The 25,710-nt window shown below is 41.0% G+C and overlaps 1 protein-coding gene across 1 annotated transcript in view; it reads left to right on the top strand.

Annotated features, from left to right (window-relative positions):
• Positions 1-905: 905 nt before the first annotated feature.
• ELAPOR2 (endosome-lysosome associated apoptosis and autophagy regulator family member 2) overlaps positions 906-25,710 on the top strand; it is a 126,074-nt gene continuing 101,269 nt past the window's right edge. Inside the window, exon 1 of the mRNA XM_036429550.2 lies at positions 906-1,210. Within this exon, the coding sequence (XP_036285443.2) occupies positions 1,025-1,210 (186 nt within the window). The 5' untranslated portion in view covers positions 906-1,024. The remainder of the gene's footprint in view (positions 1,211-25,710) is intronic.

Consider the following 25,710-nt stretch of genomic DNA (forward strand, 5'->3'; position numbering starts at 1 on the left):
AGAATTTTAGACTAACAAGGGTCCCTTGAGATCCACTACACTGACAGGGCATTATGTCCATTTTGTTTACGACTTGATGCCTACCACCCAGTCTAGTGTATTTTTGAATGAAAAAAAGAAAAAAAATGAAGGCAAACCACAGCCATCGTACAGACTGTGGGACTGCTTCCTCCAGAAACAAAAGGGCTTGCGTTACACTTGTGATCCCCATCCAGCAACTACTACCGCCCACCCTTGCGCGTCTCCTGCTTGCCAGCCAGGCAAACCCTCCAAGCACTGCATGCACATCCATGTGCACACAGCATGTGCAATCCTCTGTGTGTGCAATCCTCCCCACAACGTCACGGGCGAGGTATTGTTATGATTCTCACCGAGGAGGTGAGCAAACTGAGCCGCGAGCTGCATCTGGATCTCGTTCCCCTTTCTTCCTCGCTATGTCACCCCAACCCTAACTCGATCTGACGCTGGCTGGCTAGTTTGCATTTCCACGGAGGGGATGTGTGTGTGTGTGTTGGTGTGAGATGCGGGAAGCAGAGATTTTAAAGACCCGCCGCGGGAAAGCAAGGTCTGGATGTCCTGGGTTTCACTTGGGCGCCCCCGCCTTGGCGGGCCTCGGGGACAGGGGGACCAGAGACATTACTGGGGACCCCGGCCGGCAGCGCTCCTTCTCTCCAGCGCCCTGAGGCTACCGGTCTCTGTCTGAGGCTCCGATCTCCATCCCGAGGCTCCGATCTCCGTCCCGAGGCTCCGATCTCGGGGGCCTCGAAGCCCCGCAGCCCCGCCCGCGCACCTGCTCCCGGCGCCCGCGCCCCGCCCCGCGTCGCCCCCGCGCCCGCGGCCCCTCCCTCCGGCGTGACGGGGGACGGGCGCCCGCCGCCCGGACCGAGCGCAGCCGAGCTGTCAGCGGCGGACGCGCCGGGAGCGAGCGGAGCGCGCAGCCCAGGAGCCCGGGACCCGAGTGCCCCGCCCGGGGAGCCGCCTGCCCTCCGGCCCGCCGCCGCCGCCGCCGCCGCCGCCGGAGGAGATGCTGCCCCGCAGCCCGGGGCCGACGCGCGGGAGGGGCCGGGGGCGGCCGCCGGGGGCTCCTCGCCGCGGGCTCCCGCCGCCCTGGCGCCCCGCCTGGCTCTGCTGCTGGGTGCTCGCCGGCTGCCAGGCGGCCTGGGCCGGGGACCTGCCCCCCGCCGGCCGCCCGCCGCCGCCCTGCCAGGAGGTGAGCGCACCTGGTCCTCCACCTGGAGTTGGCGGGGGATGGAGAGGGGGGGGGGTAGCGGGAGCAGGGGTGCGGGGGTGCTGTTTACTGCGCTCCGCCGGCCTCTCTTCTCCCGGGGATGAAGTTGCCGCCTGGGCAGCGGCCGCGGGAGGCGGTGTGGCTCAGGTGTCTTTGGGGGGATGCTCTCCCGTGCGCGCCCCGGTGTTCCCCCGGCTCCGAAGGACTTCGCGGCGCCCTCTTTGGAGTGTCAGCGTGAGGACCCGGGGCCGAGGGAGAGGGGACCGGGGCAGCGCCGCTGGGAGTGTTTGGAGACCCGTCTCTTCACAGCTTTTCCAGGGAGCCAGACACTGCCAACCCAAGGAGGGTGTTCCGCGCCTCCCCTGCTACCCCCTCCCCTCCCCTCTCCTTCCCTTCTCTCCTAACCTCTCCCTGGTCTCTACAAGCCTTTTCTCCCCACTCCCCTGCACTCAGCTTTCCTTTAAGGCCCTGGGCTTTGCTAACCCAGTGTGTGGCATCCTCCTGGCAAAATATGGGTATGAATTAGGAATTAAAAAAAAAGAGTGTGTACTTAGGAGAGAGGCGGGCTGGTGATCTAGAAAATTAGGACAGACGGAAAGCATATGCCCCCTTCGGGGAGGTGTTCATCACTTGGCTGCATCATGGCCCCAGTGTATTTCATTGCTTGAGGTTATTGCTGAGATACAGCCAAGAAGAATAAATTATGGGTGATGAGAAAAATCCTTTGCTTTTAGGGTAACGGGACCAGGCGGGCCAAAAACTGACAGGGATAGTCATTGGTCCCTGTATTGGGTGTTTATCTCTCCCTTTCCTGTTGCAGAAAGTGCATCCTCTTAATGAAAATCAATAAGGGGAAGGAAGCAACATTTCTGACCTACTTTGAGTGATTATGTCGGGGAGGATATGAGGAGTGGATACTGTTTTTAGAAAGATTGCTAGGAACCGGGTGATGGGTTATCTTCATTTATGTAGCAAAAATAGCTTAGCTTAATAGTACCTCTGGGGAGACCCTGTTTCAGTAGACCCTGTTTCTTTGTGTACGATGCTGTCACTTTTGCGTTTTACCCAGGCTTAACTTAGAGAATATCTGCTTGCGAGACGTCATCCATCACCCCTAGATTTCATCTTCCTCTCTCCTACAACAAGTCCCAGGACAGATGGAAATGAAGAAGAGGTCAGAGGCATGTGTCCAAGCACACAGTCGTGTTGAAATTGGGGCAATCAGGGCAACATCTCAACAAACAGCTGTTTATGATTTCTGAGTTTATTAGTATGACTGGCTGTCTAATCTGTATTTTTTCAACTTTACCTATTACCTGGGAATAAGGAATAGAGAAGGCTGCTGCTTAGCAGCCTCAGATGGAACAGTTGCTCTAGGACAGAGCTGAAACCCTGCCTTCACCCCTCAGCCCCAGCATGCAGGATGCATCTCTTTTCTGTAGTACAAAGTTACTAAGCTTCTTGTAACATTAATTCTCAGCTACTTGAGATAGGTGGACTGTCAGCCAGCGGGGTGATGCTATTGGTCACCCCAATTAGGCTGATCCTATCACGTTAGGCACGTTTTACACATGCACAAGTAAAAAAAAAATGAAATATTGTCGTGAGAGCCAGGGCGATGACCAAAGTTCAGGAAGGTTGTGTCCAGTTAGAAATTGCATGTGACTCAATCCGTTGGGGTCTCAAGTTCGACGTTCCCTCTGAAAATGGGAATAAAAGAAATAGGAGGATCCCACTGAGCCTGCTGGTGCTGGCTGTGTTTTTATAAACGGGGATGCATAGACCCATTATATTCTTCCCGGTGACTGACGGACAGCTGTGAGACGATTGGCTGTTAGAGGTTCCTTTGGAAGCAGATGGCGCTGAATCTGCTTCTTAGCATTTAGTCTACCCAGCTGAACTAACTTACAGAATTGATCATTGTTTCTCTGACATTTTTTAAAAAGAGGGAAGTGGGAAGGGCAGGTGTGTTTCACACGCTGGGCTTGTGCTTATGGGTAGGGAGAAGTGGCTATGGACATGTGGGCCAGACTCCTGCGAACAGAGACAGTCAAAGTAACTATTTTGCGTCCACTCCTGCTTGTTGATCCCTTTCCGCTCTTTAGTAACAGAAAAGGAGGTGGATGCCACATGTAAGGGACAACACCATGTATGTGGTGTGGGGAAGGGTAGGTGAGAGCCATTAAAGTGAGGGTGCTTGAGGCCGGGAACTAAAACCAACATGAGGGCCTGTTGAAGTAGAATATGGAGAAATCTACAGGGAATTCTAAACCTCATTTCCTCCCGGCAGTTTAGTCTCCTCTCACTTACCAGCGCTTTTAGAAAAGTAGTCATGGTTAACTACGTTATGTAGACTCTCGTTTTACTTGCCTGCTTTTAGAGGCAAGCAATGAAAGGAAAAGGATGAGAAGCACAGAAAATTGGCCTGGGAGAAATCTAGTTATGATTGCCCGAGTTCAGGAAAAAATGCCTTTCAAAAAGATAACTGGTTTAGGGATAAAAATTTCACCTAGGTTTTAGTAGAGGATTGGACTCTGGGGTAAAACTCATAAAATACAGCTTCCTTTGTTAAAATCATTGGGTTAGGGAATTGAAAAGGGGAGAAAAATGATGATTTTGGAATGCTCAGTTGGATCAAATCAGCTGGGTGGAAGCACCGGCATACACAGGAAGGCTATCATTGGGGGGAGAAATTAAAGTCAAGTCAGCAGTGGAAGGACAGTAATAGGATGTGACTTCGGTAGGTCATGTTTAAAGCAAACAATAATACGAGGGCTGCCCGGCACGAAGTCCAGAATTAATATTTACAGGCTTTTTTATTTTCTGTTTTAAATGGGAGAACTTAGAAAGGATGGGTATCATCGTCAGGGTTTCTCATTATCTGTTTTCCACTTGTAAAATGATAGCAATAAAGACTGACCTGCTTGTCTTTATTTTGAGGATGGGATAACATTAATATAAGTTAAAGGAAAAAAATCGATGTAAATTCAGTAGTTGATTATTGCTAGATGAGTGGACTTAGATACCGACTGGTATTTCAGGAAGGGTCCAGTGAGACTTCCGAGGGTCAGAGGACAGGCTGGTCCAAGAATGGAATAGAATGGAATTTTTGACTCTGAGTAATAGAACTTAATAGGGCTGCCTGAGAAGCAAAAGATAAAGGCCAGCAGATGATTCAGAGTTGGAGGAAGGTGTTAGAAGATAAAAGTGCTTGAGAGTAGAAAGAACAGAACTAAGTGGACTATGCATGCACCATTTAAATTGGGAAAATGAAATCACAAAATAGCGTGACTCTTAGGTCATTGCTGTAAAGTACTATATAATGCGATTCTATTGCTCTCTGAATCTTGAGTGAGTGATGACTTTTTGGCAACAATGTTTATTCCATAAACATTTATTGAGCTTCAACTATGGACCAGGCAAAATGTCAGATGGCATGAAATTACAAATTAAAAATATAGAATTTAGGTGGGTAAGGAAGAGACAGATATATAAGCAAATAATTACAATATAATGAAGTGATTGGATGTCACGAGAGAAGAAATGGGCAGTCAAATATAGTGGGGAGGATCTGAAAAGACCCTTGAAAGATGAGTAGGAATTTGCCAAGCAGGCAAGGGTCAGATGTGAGTGTGGGATAGGGGAAGGCATTTCTGGTGTACCGCACATTGAAAAAAGGGCAGAAACACAAAACCACATTGTTATAACTGGTTATAACTGGAGTATAATGTGCCATGAGGAACTAATGAGAGATGAGCCTGAGAGGAAGGCAGAAGCCTGAATATAAGGGACCATATATTATTCTAAGAAACTGGTCTTCCTTTGCTAGGTGATATGGAGCAATGGAAGGATTTAAAAGTCAGAGGTAATAAAACATGCTTTAGTTTGGCAATAATATGGAGGCCACATTAGAGGTGTGGGAAATACAATTGTTAGGGACAATTGCAGTAGGTCAGCTAAAGGATGACAAATTCAATTGAGGAATAGCAATGAAGATGGAAAAGAGGGCAAGATGTTAGAATTGACAGTTAGTGGATGTGGAGCTTGAGAGTTGAAAGGTTCTGGCTTGATAAGAGAGAATGGTGCCTCTCACCTCCTGAGGAGGAATGTGAGGGAGAGGAGATAAGGAGCTTGGTTCTGGAGAGGGTGACTTGACTTTTAGACCTTTGACTTTGGTTCAGTAGGCAATCGGGTCTCTGGGTCCTATTGCTCAGGGGCATGGTCTGGGCTGTTGTGGAGAATGGGAAGCGCTTGAATGAAAGGCAGGGCTGAAATTGCTGGATTGGATGAGATCATTCAGGAAATGAGAACAAACAGGATGAAAGCTAGGACTTGGGTTTTATCAACTTTACAGGGTTGTGGGAGTAGAAATGGAGGCATCCACAAAGACATGAAAGTCATGGCTAGGATCAGAGAAATGGGACAGTACAAAGTTAGGAGGAAAGGGAGAAAAACCTTTGAAGAAGAAAGGGGTGGTTGTGGTTTCAGTTGCTCAAAGAAATTCAAATAAGATGGAGACTGAAAAGGGAAGATTGAACTCGATGGTTAGGTCGCCAGTGCCAGAGTGGTTCCTGTGGAGTGTTGGAGATGGGTGTGTTGACTAGGAGGTGAGGCAGTGGTGATAGACTAGCATTTCATTATGTGGCCTTCTTAGATTTGGTAAGAAATTGTGTCTTCCACGTCCACATAAATCAGAGAACCTGTACATGGCCTTACTGTCTGTTTCAGACTTGGATAGGAACAGCTGAGAAAGAGCGCTTCTGCAGGAAGTCTCTGAGGTCCTGGGCTGTGGGTAAGGGTGTCAGAGATTCCGAAGCCACACTGCTGCTAAAAGAGGTGGGACTCCTCCTCTGTTTTTCAAGGAGTTAGAATGAATTTTGCTTGCCATGCCTGTGGATGTGAATTTTTCCATTTCAGGTTCTTTTGCTCAGAATAATTTCTCATGTTTTAGGCAAATGTGAGCAAGTATTCACACCATCAATATTTACCATGTAAAACCAAGAGTTGACAGAACCGCGAAGTGTCATATTTTAGCACAGGGATGGAAATAGCAGAGCACAGTGCAGAGTGGCATGCTTTCCTGGCATAGTGAATTCTTCAGCAGTGTCTTGGATCTTATAATAATTCTTTATCGTCAGAAAACACCAGTCAAATTTTGGTTACCTTTTGCTTCCACCTGAAGAAAGCATGAGTAAACTCCCCCCTCCCCCTTTGCCTTTCTTAACCTAAGTCACATGTAATATTTCAGTATAAAGCCCATATCTATTGTCTACCAGGTAGTAGCAGTAAAACGATGAACAAAACATGTAGTAATCTCATGGGGGCAGAATCAAAACAACACCGTATGTCATGTCATTGCATTTGCCGTAAGTGCTGGGATGCAAAATGACTGTGCAATGGGAGTGTATAGCTTGTCTATTACAGGTTTGGGTGGGGGGGTGGGGATCCTGAGGAAAAGAGGTTTAAGCGAAGACCCAAAGAATGAGGTGAAGTTTGTTGGATAAAGGTCATGAGTGGTGGTGATAGACCATCTCAGACAGAGGAAGCCTCTTGGCCTCTATCAATTGCTGTGCCCTCCTTTAATCCTAACTGAGTTACTAAAGACCAGTGATTTTTCTTCTTTTCTCTGGAGTCCAGTCACAGCACATTGCTTACTCTTTAAAAAAAAAAAAAAGTGTTTTTATTGATTTTTTTATAGAGAGGAAGAGAGAGGGATAGAGAGTAAGAAACATTGATGTGAGAGAAACATCGATCAGCTGCCTCCTGCACACCCCCTACTGGGGATGTGCCCACAACCAAGGTACATGCCCTTGACCGGAATCGAACCTGGGATCTTTCAGTCCACAGGCTGACACTCTATCCACTGGGCCAAACCAGTTTCGGCGCATTGCTTACTCTTGCTGTCTGACAAATGTTCTGCACACTCACGACCACCATTGTGTAGATGGGAGGATTGCACCCTGTACAAGATAGCCCCGTGGTGAAGGCACGTGAGAGTTAGAATCCATCCCATGCTCCGTGTGTCCAGCCAGCCACCTGGCACACACCTGCATCCATTCCAAGGGGCTCCATGATCTAAGTGACCCAAAGGTGCCGTATGCCTGACCGGAGACTCTGAGCAGGTACATACGAAGTATATGATCTGCTCACTGAGGGCAGGAATGTCATACTCTTATTCAGCAGAAGTGATTAAAGATCTTTTTATTTCAGGCACATTAAACAAAATGTTAAAAATCAGTAAGATATAGGTCTTCTTCTTCTCTGGGAGCACTAATTACTGCCCTGAAAATACTGTAGAAAAGAGTAGATGGCTTCCCCTTTTTCAATTATAAAAAGGAATTGATCTTTATAATGCATTTAATCCTAATTGACATTTTCTCTCAGTTGTACCAGATTTAAGACTCTGAAATAAAAACCCAGTGATCAGACTCTATTGAAATTTATTCTCAACTCAGTTTATAGTGTTGTAGTTCAAGACACCATTTATTATTTACTCAAAGCGTCACTTCCATAGGCTCTTTACTCTAGGCCAGTGGTTCCCACAGAGTGATCATAGGACCAACAGTGTCATCATCACCTAGGAACTGGTTAGAAATGCAAGTTTTTGGGCCGCGCATGCACCCTACTAAGTCAGAGACCTAGGGTTGAGGCCTAGCGATCTCTGTTACATCCAGCTCTCCAAGGAGGAAGTTAGAGAACCTCTGCTTTAGGTATAACGTGAGGAATACAGTTTAGTTGTTGACATCCAGGGACCTGTTTCATTGCTAAAATTCCTCCAACTGTAACTCTTGCTTACTCCCTGCTTCTGCAGGGCATCCTAGAAACCTCTAAAATCAAATGGAGTAGAAGCTCCTCTCCTCACCATGAAGTGTACCAGCAAGCACTTAATTATCAAGTATACCAGCTACTTGGCAAGATGCAGGAGACAGGAGAGGATGCAGAGGATGTTGCCATGCCTTCCTAGGAGCTTACAGCCTAAGAAGCAGCAGCCATGGAAATTAAGTGCCTTTCCTCGAGACCAGACAATAGAATAGAAAGACATGCTAATGTTAAGAGGTAATGGTAACACGGCAAAAACATGGTACTAATGAGAGCATAAGCCCTCTTGGTAAATGTTTTCTGATGTTTGTTACTTATGGGGGAGGAAAGAATGTTGTTTACATTTTGTTCCAACTGCAGAGCCTCTTCTCGTTTTAGTAGAAGTAGCATCGAAAGGAATCAGAGGACTTACTTAAACCTGAGCCCTGCTCTTGGTTTGTGTGACTCTGAGTAGATCAACTTCTAGGTCTGTCAAAGGAGATAGTCACTCCTGCCGTGAGGATCAAGCTAATGCGTTTGAAAATGGTTTTGTAAGTTGGTCCGAAGGTTGTGGGTTATTGTTAAGCTGAAAATGGTTTTGTAAATTCCAATGCAATGCCAGTTGTCGGTTATTATTCTTGTGTAAGGTAAGGACAATGTTTCCTAGGGTATGGGTTGAAGTGTGAAAGGACTGGGAAATGAATAGGGAAGTTCGTTTACTTAAAAAGGTATTTTTTAGGAGTATTGTTTTCTAATAATGGAAGTTGTGCATTATGAAAATGTTAGAAAATAAAGAAAAGTATAAAAAAAGGCCAACTTTCATTCTTCCACTGAGCAGTATCCAGAATTGATGTTTTAGCACATTTTCTACCTATATGTATATTTTTCCTTTTTAGAAACCAAAAGGGAACTCATTAGTGTATGTAGAAGTTGTAACCTCTCCTCTCTTGTAAGCATTTCCCAATGTCATGAATATACCTTTATAAATACTTTTGTAATATTTACAAGATATTTTAATATATCATGTATTGCAGAACATGGCATCATTTGAATGTATGCCAGTGTGTAGAGATGAGCCATGTACCTCACCATTTCAATGAAAATGCTCCTTTCTAGGTTAAATCTACCTGTCATCCCTCATCTTTACCAGCCTTATTAGAAACTCTGGATCCAGTTGATTGCTCTGTCACCACAGGAACTTTTACTTGTCTTCCGGCACACCGCACTGTCATAGTTTTTCTCTTAGATCAGTCTTTGCCAATTCTTACTCATTGCCCTGACTTCTTTCCACAGGGGCGTTCCAGACCTTAACGGTTGTCCCTCTTATCTTTTCTACCATCCTCACACTCTGGGTGATGCCATTCAGTCTCTTGGCTTTAAATAAATATCCGTGGAGAGCTCTAAATTTATCTATCTAAACTTTCATATCTCCTGCCCAACACTGAAAATTACAATTTATAAACTGTTGCCTGTTTGGTGGTGGAAAATGCTATCTCCCTGCTGTAATTTACAGTTCTCGAATTACTACAGAGGGTCAATATTTTTATGTTACTTAGCTTTTTGTTTGCACTTTTCATGACATTTTCTGTTTAGGTATTTTCACTTACTGTTTTCTTTACATATATGAGCTCTTTCCATAGTACAGATAACATATATACATCAAAATATATTTCCCTAAGGTTCCCTCCACGCCCCCCACCCCCACCCCCATTTACATGTTTGAGATAATATAATACCTAGAGAAAACAATTAGCTATTTAGGTCATAATAATTTATATGGCATTACTTTCCTTAACATATCAAAATAAGAAAATATCTTAATTTTTAAAAATGGATTCTTGGTCGATTAAATTCCTACAATATATGAAATCTTTCATGTATTCAACTGAGAGAAATACTGAAGTAACTGCAAAGTGAGCAAGAATTCTTGGGCTTGGATTGACAGTCCTTGTTCTAAGAACGTGTTTTTTGAAATTTCAAGACAGTCCTACTTAATTCTCTCTTACATCTTCTGTGACCATTCATGTGTTTATTTGTTCACCTAGCATTTAATGAGTTCATATCATGTCTTTCCCTCAGAGGAAAATGAATAATACATAAATCTATGATTATAGCATAGATGGGTTACATGCTATGATGGAGTTATGCTATAGAAGCACAGAGAAAGGGCAGCTAAATCAGACTAATGAGCCCTGGTCTGAAAGAAGGTGCTATTTGAGTTGAGTTTTGGAAGATTTCTAGAAGTGCTTTAAAGATGCACAGAGGCCAGCATATATCAGTCAAAGAAAATAGGTTGTATAACTGCACAGAGGAATTAAACCACATATCACTTTGAAGGGCTGTAGTGAAGGCATGTGGGTAGAGATGACTAGATTATAGAGAAGGCAGAGACTGAGGGACTCTAGGAGCAGCCATTGATACCAGATTAGAAAGATTGTTCTGTTTTTGCGTAGAGGAAGATAAAAGGGGCATCGTATTGGAGACAGGAAGATCAGTTAGGAGAAAAAGAACGAGCTAAGTAAATGACTGAATGGTGGGGAGGTTAGGATATGGATTTGACAGCTGAGTGATACATTTCAGTCTGTCATGACTTCTGGGTTTTTTGCTCTCCACTACTGGGTAGATGCTCTGACTTTCATTGAGATTGAAACTTTAGGAGGAGGAGGCGGCTGGAGGGAAGAGGATGAGTTCATTATTGGCATCCTGAGTTTATAGTGCCCGAGGGAAATCCAAACAGTGCTCTCCCGGAGACAGTTGGGCATATGAGGACGCATGAGACAATTTGAGAGCCATGAGCACATAAGAGATAATTGAAGCCATTGGCGTTGTAGTCACTTAGGCTCTGAGCACATAGGGAGAGAAGTGGCTGGAGGAGAGGGCTGAGGGAAATGCCAGCATTTAAGAAGCAAGCAGAGCCGAAGCCGATTTGGCTCAGTGGTAGAGCGACAGTCTGCAGACTGAAAGGTCCCAGGTTCGATTCCGGTCAAGGGCATGTACATTGGTTGTGGGCACATCCCCGGTAGGGGGTGTGCAGGAGGCAGCTGGCCGATGTTTCTCTCTCATCGACGTTTCTGGCTCTCTATCTCTCTCTCTTCCTCTCTGTTAAAAATCAATAAAATATATTAAAAAGAAGAAGAAAAAAAAGAGGCAAACAGAGCAGGAGGCGATTGAGAATAAAACGAAAAGGGCACAGCCAGGAGAGTGACAGGACAGAAACTGGCTGAGAGGTGAGGGGACAGGTTACCAGTCATTCTGGAGTATGATACAGACATGTGTTTGATGATGTGTGATAAGATATCTGAGATGTGACATCTCTGTGGACAATGTACAGCAGTGTATGTCTCATCTCTATCCTGTTACTGTTGTAATCAGTGCTTTGGTTTTGAGAAGGCTTAACCAAATTTTGTCAAGTCAGGAAGCTGGGCAAGATGCCTAATGAGTTGAACAGCAGAATTGAACTTCAAATGACGTTCAAAGGCTACAATAATGGGAAACATAATTGTTTTAAATGTAGGCTGTCCTTCTTGATTTTGAAATTTAGATGTGTAAGCGCAGGATGAGGACATCTTGCTTAAAAGTACTTTTGAAGTCACAGATGTCATGTGGCTGCTGAAAGCAATGAGGGGGTGAGATGGCGCCCGAGGCTCTATTAATATGAGCCGAGTACTTGGCTCATGGAAGGTAGACATTAAACTTAGGTCATTAATTCAACGTAGGTGCAATATTTGAAGAGGGGCATTGAAATAGGGAGATGTTGGCTTGTGGTGTGAATTAGGAAGATGAATTATTTGAAAAGTATGTCCAAATATCGATAATTGAAGACTGATCAAAGGAATTGAGGATGTTTAGCTCAGAGAAGACTTAAGAGGACTATGATAGTGAGCTCCAAATCCATCAAGTGAAGTCATAAGATAAGAGACATTGGCATAATGCTCGTTTAGAGAACAAGATTACGATTGTGGGAAATAGCAGACTGTAGAATTTATTTTATCCACGAAGGTGTTTTATATGTGTAGAGCCATGTGCTGCTTCTTTGAACTCTGAAAGTTGCAGGGTTTCTGCTGGCCTGGGTCACATGTGTGGGGCACCATAAGTTCTGGCTTACTGCACCGTGTCTATATTACCAGGGTGTATACATGTATACATTCCTACTGTAACAGGTGAGAAGATAAATCTTTATCTTGTTTTAATCTTGGGACACGATCTTAATTTATTATCACCGGCACTATATTTTAAAATTTCTACTGTGTAAACATAAAATAATTCCTTTGGTGTTCAATCTAGCATCCTGAAATGAGACTGGAGAGAACTGACTATTTGAAATGTAAGTTTGGCACATACATCTATTGAATAATTCTTGGGCATATCAATAATGCATACTAGGAAATAACTTGAACCAAAATAACAGTAGATGCTTAAACAGAACTGATTGTGGTATTCTAGGGAAGTGCCTCTCTTTCTAAAGAGCAGATACATATCAACATCATTTGTTCTAATTTTTTTATGGTGTCATTTTTTTTGACCTTTTTAAAATGAAAAGCAGTAGATGTGCATTCTGAAAAATGAAGCAGTAAGAACAACCTTAATCCCACCAAATAAGCACAGCACTCTTAACACCTTAGCATTCGTAATAGGAGCAGTAAATAAAAAGAACAATAGCCAGGTCTAATTTTAAGGCATTTCATGCATTAACTCACTCATCCTTCAAACTCTACTGAGCATGCTTAATTAACTTAAGCTGCTGCCCCAGTGTCCACACTCTTAACCATCAGACTATCCTGTCTCAATTACATATATCAACTATCTTTGCATATATTTCATTATGAGCATACATGTATGTTTACAAAATGAGAACATTCTTTATGTACAGTTTGGTAATCTACTTTTTTTGGCATTTAACAAGATGCTGTGAATTTATTTCTACATTTTGATTAATCTAGAATTTTATTCAGTGCTTGAGGTAAGGTAAGCATCTGACTATATTTCCTGAAAAACCAGTTTTCAAAAACAGTATTTTGAACACTCTATAATTTATTCCTTCTCCACTGATTTGTTTTCTATAACATCTATGCAGGTATATAATAAGTATATATATATAATTCATTGTTTTATATATAATACATAGCATGTTACATGTACACACAAATATTGATTTGATTTCTTTTTGGGTTACTTTCTAAACTATAGATTTTTTTGTATCAAAATTGCATACAGATTTATAATATGATTTTACATGATACTTTTCTTTCTGTCAAAGATTTCTCAGCTGTTCTTACTTCATTTAGTTTTCCATAAAAAAAAATCTTATAGAAATTGCCTCTTGGGATTTTGTTAAATCTCTTATTTATTTGGAACAATATCATCTTTATAATATCATCTTCACATTTGAAGACATAGTCTGCTTTAGTGATTGAGGCATTCTGTATTCCTCACTTGTACAATCTTTGTATTTCTAAGTATATTTTTGTTACTATTTTCTGTGACAGTTCCCCCCTACTATTTTACCTTTTAATTGTTATGTTGAAATGCCATTGCTTTTGGAAATCAATTATATATCTAGTCTATTCCAGAGCAGTCTATTAATTCCTTAATTTTCTTGATAACAAATAGCATTTATTGTGTCATTAAATTCATAAAACACTTTACTTATGTTAATAGTAATCCATTCCTCTACTTTTAGACATAAGGAAACTGAAGCTCTAAGGCAATTAATAACTTGGCAAAAGATGACAAAGCAGTGAGCGATAGGCTGGGATATATTTCTCTCAAGAGACCTCATTTTCTTTTTAATTTAAATTAAATTAAAAATTTTAATATGTTTTTATTGATTTCAAAGAGAGGAAAGGAGAGGGAGATATAGAAACATCAATGAGAGAGAATCACTGATAAGCTGCTTCCCACACGCTTCTTACTGGGAATGAAGCCCACAACCCAGTCAAGTGCCCTGACCTAGAATCAAACAGTGACCTTCTGGTTCAGGGGTCAACACGCAACCACAGTTGCCAGCGATTTTGTTTTTCACTGAACCCGAACCCCACTGCCTCCCACTGTGCCTGCATAGAACTAGTCTATACTTAAACTCTCTACAATGCCTTCTAAGAGGCTGTGAATTAAATCTTATTAAGTTTACCCAGCAGCTACTTACAATTTTTTCTTCTTCCATCAATCATTTTAAAATTATTCTTTTTTTTTTTTTTCCAAGACAGTAATCCCTTTTTCGTGTGTTTCAGAAACCTAAACCTCCTCAAGGTTGATGCTCGTGTTCCACATAAATTTACAAGGAGACCTCCCTGTACCGCTCTGTTTTATCCACACACAGATACGTGGGTGGCATGATCATTGGTCCCTTTCCCTCGAGGACGCGGTATCCATGCAGAATCCCTAATCCAGTTCCTATTGTTTGGCAGATGTTCTCCCCATGCAATGCTGATCAGCTGGGGGGATCTCGTTCTATTTGCTAGATCTTGATTAGGAGGAAAAAAAATTATTTTGAGAATAAAAATTAGCTTTAGAATTCTGTGGTTCTTCCGTGGTGAGCAGCTCATGACAGACACTGAACCCAGGGCATGTTCTGCCTTTGTCTTTACCTGTACAAATCTGAGGAGAAAGGATGGATGGAGATGAAGAGGAAAGCAGATGTGAGGGGTATTAGTCTGATGACATCTTAAACCAGAAGCCTATAAAATTAAAAAAAAACCCCAAAAACCCAAAAACTTCAAATAAAAAAGTCCAGACTCTTGTTGAAAAAACAGTAAGGTATACTTAAGACAATTCAGAATAAAAATTGATGGACCATAGTCCTTTCATTTTACCACAGTTACTTTAGTGTTTTTGTTTTCATCCTTATCCCTCTTTCTTTAAAGGTTTCTATCACAATTGTGTAGACTAGGCATTGTTCTGTTTTAGATATGAACATTAATGAACAATCAGTTATTATTTTTCTCCTTACTCATATATAAATAATACTGCTTGGAAGTGTTTCTCAGATATTTTATGGAAAGTTTAAACTACTGCCTCAATTTTTAAAACTTCATTGAGGATTAATTGAAGTGCACTAAACTACATATATTTGAAGTATACAGTTTGGTTAATTTTAGCATATTGTATACAGTCATGAAACAATCACTGTAATCAAGAAAGTCCTTCCCAATATCCCCAAAAGTTTCTTGCTTCCCATTGTCATCCAACCCTTCCTCCACCCTGTCCCTAGGCAGCCACTGATCTGTTTTCTGTCACTGCAGATTCACGTGCATTTTCTAGAAATGGAATGGAATCATGCCATGCACTCTTTTTTCTTGCTTAGCATAATGATTTTGGGATTGATTTATACTGTGGTATAATCATTAGTTTGTTCCTTTTTATTTCTGAGTAGCATTCCATTGTATGGCTCTTCCACATATGCTTCTCTATTTTTAACATTATGTGGTTCTAATCATAGTGTACTTGATATTCTTAAGCTCCAATATGATAATGTAATCTAGGAATATCAAGATCTCATTAGTGAGTGCTCCAAATAGGCTGTTTATGAAGTTTGGCAGCAGTGGCCTAAAATGTAAATGTAAAGGGACTCACGGCATTCTGAGATGTTCTGAGAGAGACTTTAGTTTTCTGTTTCACTCAGTGGTTAGTGCTATTTCAGATAAATCTTAATTTTTGAAGAGCTTATCATTCAGTTAGTTAGATATGCTTGTTGTGGGAACAACTTTTGTGTATTCTCTGGAGAATGAGAGTAGTCTTTGTGCTCATTTGGAATGAAGATTAAATACGTTAATTATTAGTTGAAATTATATTTCTATAAATTCAGCAAGATAGCTAGGTTTAGTTATATTTTTTCTTTTTTTTTTTTTGTGGGAAGTGGTGGGAATTTGGTTGACTAACATGTTTGCAAAAGAATGCTTTTTGACTAATAGTAGTTCTGCATATTTGGGGGACCTTTATGTGTTTATTTTCCTTCAGAAAGACAAAAGGTGCTGATAGGAACTCTGATTGGGAGACTGGCTGACATGTCCCATTTAGTTTCATTTCTTCTGCAGCAGTAGGTAATGACTTTGACAGGACAGGGTGACTCTTGTGACACTCTTGAATTCATAGCTTTGGGTTCTGCATTCTCTGATATGGACAGATAAAGGTAGTCCTTAACCTGACCTTTTTTTTTCCTCTCCCTGATTTTCTCTTCAAAACCAGAATTTTTACCTTTATTTCTTAATTTCCTACTCTCTTTTCAACTCACTGTAGTCTGGCTTCAATCCCAATCATTTTTCTAAATCTCTTTTTATGGTTAATCATCATCTCCTAATTGCCAGTGCTTTCTTTAATTTTCCTGCAGTGTTTAACCCTGCTTCTAGGCTGTTCTCTGTTGCTTTCTGAGATACTGCAATCTGGTATCACTCAATCTTATATCCTTATTTCTTCAGCTGGCTACTCTTTAGTTACTTCTTTTAATTTAATTTAATTTAATTTAATTTAATTTTTTTATTGTTTGAAGCATTACAAATAGTTGTACATATGTCTCCTTTTTTCCCCTCTTGACCTCCCCTCAGCCTCCCACCCCCACATATGCCTCCACCTGTACCCCCCCTCGCCCCCCCCGTGTCTTGTATCCATTGGTTATGTTTATATGCATGCATACAAGTCCTTCGATTGATCTCTTACAGCATCCCCCTTCTACCTCCCCTGCCTTCCCACTGTAGTTTGATAGTCTGTTCAATGGTTCTTTATCTCTATAACCATTTTCCCCCATGTCTTGTCTTTAAAAAATCTTGCAACTACAGACTAGAAATAAACATATAATAACAAAAAATGTTTGAGTCCCAATTTCAGTGTCCAACAGTTCTGAAACCCAATTTCAGTGTCAAGTAGTTCCTTATGTGTACATGTCAGCAGTGATATCTGGATGATGGACAGATGGTGGCAATGCAGGTCCAACCCTCTCTGGTTTGGTCCTGGGCAACCTGCAGCAACGCACAGCTGCTGACTGCTAGCATGGCCAGGCGTCATCAGCGTCTTCCATCTCTGGACTGTTTCTCCTCTTGTCTTTGTGATTGGAGCAGACCTAACAACTCCTCTCTGTTGCAGGAATCCCCATGGTCTTAGAGTAGTTTTCTGTAAATACACAAACATATTCTCGACCAAAAGTTAATAAAGGAATCTTTTCTATAAAATTAACTTGGGATACTTTTTATTTTTGCCCAAATGATTTTCTTTCTTTTTTAAAAAATTCTTTATTGATTATGGTATCACACATAATTGTCCTCATCCCCTCATTCCCATCCCAAATCCCTCCCCAAGTATTACCCCCCCCCCCTCGTTGTTCATGACCACTGGTTAGGCTTATATGCATGCACACAAGTCCTTGGTTGGTCTCTCCCCCTTGCCCTCCCCTACCTTCCCTCTGAGGTTTGACAGTCTGATCGCTGCTTCTCTGTCTCCGGGTCTGTTTCTGTTGTTCATTATTTCCCCTAGATGGTCATGTGATACAAGGAATTCCCTTATAAGGACTGGAACTGAGACAAGCCATAATGGTTATGCTGAGAGGCAAATGAATTAGTCTGTAGTGAGTTCCTTTCTGGGCCAACAGTTCTTTTGAATCCCAATTTCAATGTCAAACAGTTCCATATGTGTACATGTCAGCCGTGGTATTTTAGATCTGGTTGGTGGACAAATGGTGGTGATGCAGGTCCGACCATCCCTGGTTTGGTCTTGGGCATCCTTCAGCGACACACAGCTGCTGTCTGCTGGTATGGCAAGGCATCATCAGCGTCTTTCATCTGTGGCTTTTTCTCTTCTTTCTTTACGGCTGGAGCACTCCTGTCAGTTCCTCTCTGTTGCAGGAATCCACATGGTCTCATAGTTGTTTTCTGAAAATATACAAACATATTCTCGACCAAAAGTTAAACGGATTTTACTATAAATTTGACTTGGGGTCTCTTTTCATTTTTCCTCCCCCTCCAAACCATTTTCCTTTGGCTTATTTTGACCGGTTACTTCTTTGTAAATATAGGTCATCCTAAATTTTTTCTAGTAGTTTTTTCTTTGCACTGTACATGTCATCTTTGACTCTTAGCTGTATTTTTATTTATTAATTCTTATATTTATGTAAACAGAAATGATATATGTTTATTATAAACAATTTAAACAAGTAATAAAGACAGAAATCACCTGCAACCCCATTCTGGCATACTATTGTTAACATTTTTCATCTGATTGCTTGTTTTATTTACAACAATCATTTGTTTCAATGACGCTTAAATCTAACCTCCAATGTCTGGTACTCCATCAAGTTCCAAAAACACTTTTACAACTTATTGAAAGACACCTCTAGTAGAATGTTCTGGACTACTTCAAATTAAATACTTCCCAAACCAAAGTCATTATCTTCCTCTTCATTTGAAGAAGTTTTTCTTTGTGTTTTTATTTTTGTTGGCTGTTAGTGGTTGATTTGTTATCATCCGTCCTCTTCCTTCTTGTTTCTAAATGCCACGTGGATCCAGTCAGACATAAACTAAATCATTTTAACAAGATATACAAGGTCCTTTAATATGTGGTCTCAACGAGACCTTTTTTAGTTTTTCTTTATGGCCCTCACTCCCTTCCATTTCACCCCTATTTCTTATTCAGCAATCTAACCACAATTTTAAAATTTCAGAGATTATCACACTCTTTCATCCTTATACACTGTGCATGGACAATGTGAAAAGCCATTTCCTCTCTCTCCCCAGGAGAGCTGACCTCTATTATTTAAGATCTGGACTCAGTGTTCTTATTTGTGGCTGAGATACCCCCTGCCCAGGCAGAATGAGTTTGGGGCAAAAGCTTCCTTTCTACAGTCGCTTTGATTTGTCCTCACTAGAGAAGAGGCCCAAAGAAAGGGCTTGTTACCATTGTTTTTAAGTGTACAAAAGCCTGTCTTTAGAAAATGCACCTCAGGTGTATTTCAGACAGTAGACCTGGGCCAGGGAGTGGACATTATGGTGAGGAGGATCTTGCCTCAGAATAATGAAGAACTGTAACCTTTAAAGATGTGCAGCAAAGGATAAGACTTGCTTTATAAACTGGTTAGTTCATTAATAGCACTATACAAGCAATGACTAAATGGCCGCTTCTCATGATTCATTCATTTGATCAACATTATTCATCATGTTGCCAACCACTGTGCCAGAGGTACAAAGATGAAAAAAAAAAAATCTTTTTCTTTAAGCAGCCCATTACAGTCTAATGTAGTGGTTATCACTCTGGCTGCACATTAGAATCACTGGGCAATAATTTAGGAATCTCTGCGGACAGGGCCCAAGAAACAGATTCCTGTGTGTAGCCAGGGTAAGAATCACTTGTCTCATGGTTATTTTTAAAGTGTCCCTTATTTCACACCTACTCTGTGCCAGGTCATGTGATGTTTATTGTTTCAACAAATATTTATTCAGCTCCTCTTTTGTGTTTGTAGGAATACAACAGTGAACAAAAAGAGAAGAGGTACTGCTCTTATGGAGTTTATACATGGACTTAGACGTTATATAAGTACATGACAGGTGGTGGTAAATCTAAGAAGAAAAATACGGGAGGTGAGGGGCCAGAGGAGGTGTCTTTCTGAGAGGCAGGAGAGGGCTTTTGATGCCTTGGCATTTGAGCAGTGCCTGACTGAAGAGAGGGATCTAGCCCATCTGGGGACAGGACTTCCAGGCACATGGAAAGCAAGTGCAAAGATCTGGAGATGAGCATACACTTGGCATGTTTAAAGAGGAGTGACCCACTGTGTCTGGAGTGGAATAAATGAGGGGGATATGATCGAAGTTGCAAAGGTCACAGGTGGATGGGGTGTGGCAGATCATATGGTACCTTTTAGATAATGTTCAAGATTTTGACTTTTCTTCTGATTGAGATGAGAGTCCTGAAGAGTTTTGAGCACAGTAAAGATAAAAAGTTTTATCTTTACTGCTTCATATGTAAAAAGATCAGTCTGGCTGCTATGTGGAAAATAGATTCTGGAGACATGGTTATTGTGAGTTAGGAAATTATGGTACTAATAATGTAGGTGATGCATTAGGGAAGCTGAGATTAAAATTTTAGGGTTGGAGCAAATGGATGCTCTATATATAGAGGTGGGCAAAAGTAGACTTACAGTTGTTCATATGGGAAAATATATAATACAAGAATAAATAATACTAAAAACAAACTCTGTGTTTAGTGTGCTCACAACTGTAAACCTACTTTTGCCTATGACTTTATAGTTTGTATATAAAGTATATTTTTATAGATTTTTGAAAGAGATAATAGGCTGTACTAAGACCTCCTAGGGAGTGATTTTAGACAGAGAGAGAAGAGGTCAAGGATCAGCATTGAGACACATCAGAAGATCAGAAGAGTTAGAGTAAGTAGAGGAGAATGCTGCCCCAGAGACAAAATGAAGACAGTGTTGAAGGAGAAGAGAGTTAAGGACTGAATCTGTTGTTCATTTAGCTCTAGTGAGAGGAATGTTGAGTACTGACGGTTGGTTTCTGTGATGTGGAGGTCATCATCGATCTTGACAAGAGCCCTTTCTATGGAGTGGTAGAGGAAAAACTGGGTTAGAGTGGGCTCAGGAGAGGACGGGTAGAGTAGAGGCAGGCGCAGTGAGAACAGGCAATTGTGAGGAGCTTTGCTGAGAAGGGGAGAAGAGAAAAGTGGCAGTAGCTGGCAGGGAAGTGCAAATAGTTACTAATAATGCTGAAAAGAGGGCTTTAAGCTTCCTTCCAAGTACAGATTTTGTACTACTATTGTAACTGGTTTTATTTTCCATTTATGATACCTTGTTTAATAATTTCTCAAGACACATGTAGAAAAGTGTTCTATCATACTTAATTTGGGATTTTTAAAAATCAAGTACTGCCTTTTTATGCATAGCGTATGACTGTTCCTTCTTTCTAGTTTGGGGCTATGTTTTTGTAATAGTTTTCTAGGCCTGCCATAACAAAGTGCCACAAACTGGGTGGTCTAAAGAATAGGTAGGGCCCTGGCTGGTTTTGCTCAGTGGTTAGAGTGTCATCCCTCACTCTAAGGGTCATGGGATCCATTCAGGTCAAGGGCATGAACCTCAAGTAGAAGGCTTGATCCCTCATCCCCATCAGGATAAGTCTTGGAGGCAACCAATCGATGTGTCTCTCTCACATCTATGTTTCTCTCTAAAAATCATTGGGGAAAAAAATATACTCTACTGAGGATTAACACACAAAAAAGAATTAAAGAATAAGTAGGTATTTATTACCTTACAGTTTTGGAGGCTGAAAATCCAAAATCAAGGTATTAGGAGGGTTGGTTCCTTTTAGGGAATGACCTATTCCACGCCTCTCTCTGACTGGTAGATGGCCATCTTCTCCCTGTGTCTCTTCACATCTGTCTTTCCTCTATGCCTTTCTCTCTGTCCAGATTTTCCCTTTTTATTAGGACTCTAGTTATTGGATTTTGGCCCATACTAATGACCTCATTTTAACTTGATTACTTCTGTAGATATTCCATCTCCAAATAAGGTCACATTTTTAGGTACCATGGGCTCAGACTTCAGTGCATGAATTTGTGGGGAGGACCTATACCTTATTGAAGTTTTATTCTAATAACATTTATAATTTTTCTGCTCGGTCGTATTTAGGTACAATTATTAGTTACTAAATCTAAGTCCCTTTGGAGTGTTTGGGCCAGGAGGTGGACTTGCTGATATAAGATGAATACTTGCTGAATTGGATCTTCAAGTGAACTGCCTTTTTGAAAAGAAATATAACATGAGTTAGGTGGTTTCTTATTAGTTGATGCGAACATGAGGTCAGACTTTTTTTTTTTAGACTTCTCTTTTATGCTCATGTTTAAGACAAGTGAGCTAGTAGATGCAAACTTTGTCTACCTTGTGAAGAAGAAGAGATAAATTGAAGTACCTTCTCTAGGAAAACTTCTACTGAAATACCTGTATCAGATCCCTGGGTCTAATCCAGATGGCAGCACAGCCTAGTTTCAAACACAGGCCAACATCTGACCCCATAGTATACCACCTTATTGCAGAGGGAAATTGAGTTCCTTATTTTTTTTTTAAATTTACCTTTATTGTTGAAAGTATTACATATGTCCCATTTGTTTGTTTGTGTTTCTTCCCCATTGATCCCTTCCACCCCCCCAAACCCTTCCCTCCCCCTACCCGAAGTCTCACTACTCTATTGTCTTATCCATGGGCTGTACATATATGCATATAAATTCCCTGTTAATCACACCCTCCACCCCAACCTTCCCTCTGAAATTTGTCAGTCTATTATATGAAGTTTTGTTGTTGCACTAAGAAAAGCATTATAGAAATTGACTCATATTTATATATCTAGGTGTATGATCCAATGAAATCTTTTTCTTTTTATGGATTTCAAAGAGGAAGGAAGAGGGAGAGAGGGAGAGAAACATCAATGCTGAGAGAGAATCATTGATTGCTGCGTCCTGCAAGCCCCCAATTGGATATTGAGCCCACAACCCAGGCATGTGCCCTTGACTGGAATTGAACCCGGGACCCTTCAATCTTAGGCCGGCGCTCTATCCACTAAGCAAAACCGGTTAGGGCCCAATAAAATATTTTCAGCAAATTTCTGCTGTCCGGTTCTTGCTAAACAGTTGCTTCTTTTTCCAGCATCAGGTTTTAGTTGGAATATAGGCCATTAAGATGTATCCTCACAAAACAGCTTGTGTCTATAATGGATTCTATTTCAAAACTGTTAAAATATTGATTGTTATTAATGACTGTAGTTGTCAGCACATGAACCCACTAGCTCTAAGTTCTTAGCACAAAAAGGGAGAATTGTAAATTGGATTGTGGAATAGCATATATTTGTTTTTTTGTGGGCTTATTATTCTTCTAGCATCAAGGCACAATACAATGCTTTATTTTATTTTATTTTATTTTTATTTTTATTTATTTATTTATTTTTTAAAAGATATATATTTTATTGATATTTCACAGAGAGGAGGAAGGGAGAGAGATAGAGAGCTAGAAACGTCGATGAGAGAGAAGCATCGACCAGCTGCCTCTTGCACACCCCCCACCGGGGATGTGCCCGCAACCAATGTACATGCCCTTGACCGGAATCGAACCTGGGACCTTTCAGTCCGCAGACCGACGCTCTACCACTGAGCCAAACCGGCTTCGGCTATTTTATTTTATTTTATTTTTAATTAAGTTTTAGAGAGCTGCTGGGGATTGAGCCCACAACCCTGGCATGTGCCTGGACTGGGGATCAAACTGACAATGTTTCAGTGCATGGGACAAAGCCACCGGAGGCCCACTGGCCAGGGCAGACTATAATGCTTTCAAATGAAGAAAACATGTGTGGTGAAAACTAGTGTTAAATAGTATGCATCTGTGACTATTACTCAAATTATTTTTTTAGCTTGGAAACATCACCTTTGGCAATGCCCTGAAAGTAGCCGCTAAGTGAATTTCTTAGTGACAACCTTGATTTTTTTTTAACTTTGTATACTTAGTTTAAATAATTTTTAAAGTATGTCATGTTGTTTAACTTCAAACATTAAAATAAAACTCTGAGTAAGAAAGTTTATTCTTTTCTGGTGTAAAATAGCAGCAAACATGTCCTTAGTAAGTGCTCCACAGATTAAGCCTGGCAGCAGATCAGATCCTAACCACATTAAAGCAGACAATTGGTTACAATGGATTCATGTCCTGGCTCCCCAGTTTACCTCATCGATGACCACAGCTCAATAACATCCAAATCTGATCTCTGCATTTGTGGAATCACAGCCCTCCCCTCTTCTCCCTTTGCTTTTACATGTTCAGTGACTCTGGAAAGGCATTTTTTTCTTAGTGCTTTCTCAGGGACTGCACTAAGAAATACCAAGAGCATATGGAAGCAGATACATGCGTAGGTCTTGATTTTATGTTTTGATAGACTGGCTTATTTAAGTAAACACAACAGGAGAACATGTTTGTTTAAGATTTCTCTTTGTACCAGCTGCTGCTTTTTCTCTCTCCTAGGCTGGCCTGCCAGAAATGTATACCTTTATTTCTACACTATTTGGCAAAATTTTCCAATTGATCATTTTATTTAGCGAATTAATTTGCTCCTTAGATAATGTGATTCATGTCCAGCATGCACATTTTAAGAAGGTTGAGGCTTTTTGGAGAATTGTGCTCAAATTTGGTTTTGTTTTAAAATGAGATTTTTTAATTTATTAAAATTGTTTAATGATAGAGGCTTAATGGTTTTAAAATATTTTAAAGTCAGCGGTAATTTACAACTTAAAAAGAATAGAGTCTAGTTTTAATTATTCAGAAGAAAAGCTCTACTTTTACCTTAGTTTGGAGGGAGGAATAAATTGATAGAGAGGTAATGTTCAATGGGATATGTATGTACCAGAGTGTGGGGGGACAGGCATTCACCAGAGTCAAAATATCCAGTTATGTAATTTTCTCGAGATTGATTGGCTGTGTGGTCTTGGGTAACTTGCTTTCTCTTGGAAAAGAAGATAATCCATAAAGGTCAGCATTTTTTGACTTTTTTCTAGTTATATATATATTTTTTTTATGGAAACAAGGGTTATGTTTTTGCTTCTTGTTGGATACTTTTGACTGAATGTGGAGTTTTTTATATCCAGTATGGTCATACTGGGCAGAGATATGTAGTTTCTAGAAAATAAGTATTACATACAGATAGTCAACAAGAAGGCATGGTGAATTTGGCCTGTGTTACTTTAGTTGCTCACACACACACACACACACACACACACACACACACAAGCACACACACATTTGCATTTTTTACCAGGAGATATCTGCGTTCTGTAATTTAATTAGTCACCTAAGTCAATTAAGTTTAGATATATAGTGTGATATACTTGATACTCTATAATTCTGTCTTGGGTTAAAGGATGATCTACAACAGTGGTTTCCAATCTTCTTTTTGGCCATGTCCCACCTAATCATCTCTAAAATTCTGATGCCCGCCCCCCCAACCCTGTGACATATAATTCTTATTATTCAAAAAGTGAACTCCTATTTCAATGGTCTAAAAGGCCATTAACTTGGTTTAAATAAGCTTCCAAGGAACATGGCATCCATGAAAGAGAAAAATAAAAGAATGAAAGGACAGTTGATGTACTAAGGAAGAAATCTCTAAGAAATTGTTAAAAAATAATATGAAGTGATATGATAAAATAGCAAATAAAGTTTCAAAACATATAATAGAGAACTGAAATGCATAAATATGCCACAATATATATTTACATACCGTATTTTCCGGCGTATAAGACAGCCCCCTAATTTTACAGTTAAAACATAGGTTTAGGCCTATATTCGCTGTATAAGACTAGCCCCCACTTCCGAGGCAACACCAGTTCTTTTTTTAATAGACCGCCTCTCTGACTCTGGCCAATCAGCAGGCTTTTTACTAGAACACAGTGTACATGTTCTGTACCCGAAGCTACACTGTGTTCTAGTAAAAAGCCTGCTCAGATTGGCCAGTCAGAGAGGCGGTCTATTAAAAAAAAGAACTGGTGTTGCCTCGGAAGTGGGGGGTAGTCTTATAAAGCGAATATACGCCTAAACCTATGTTTTAACTGTAAAATTAGGGGGCTGTCTTATACTCCGGAAAATACAGTACTGTTTATGAGGCCCCTAGAACCATAAGAAATGCAAAAAACTCACTATTACTGACTCATTCTTGAATTGCCCC

The sequence above is a fragment of the Pipistrellus kuhlii genome, unplaced genomic scaffold (assembly GCF_014108245.1).
Source record: "Pipistrellus kuhlii isolate mPipKuh1 unplaced genomic scaffold, mPipKuh1.p scaffold_m20_p_10, whole genome shotgun sequence".
In the NCBI taxonomy this organism is placed as follows: domain Eukaryota; kingdom Metazoa; phylum Chordata; class Mammalia; order Chiroptera; family Vespertilionidae; genus Pipistrellus; species Pipistrellus kuhlii.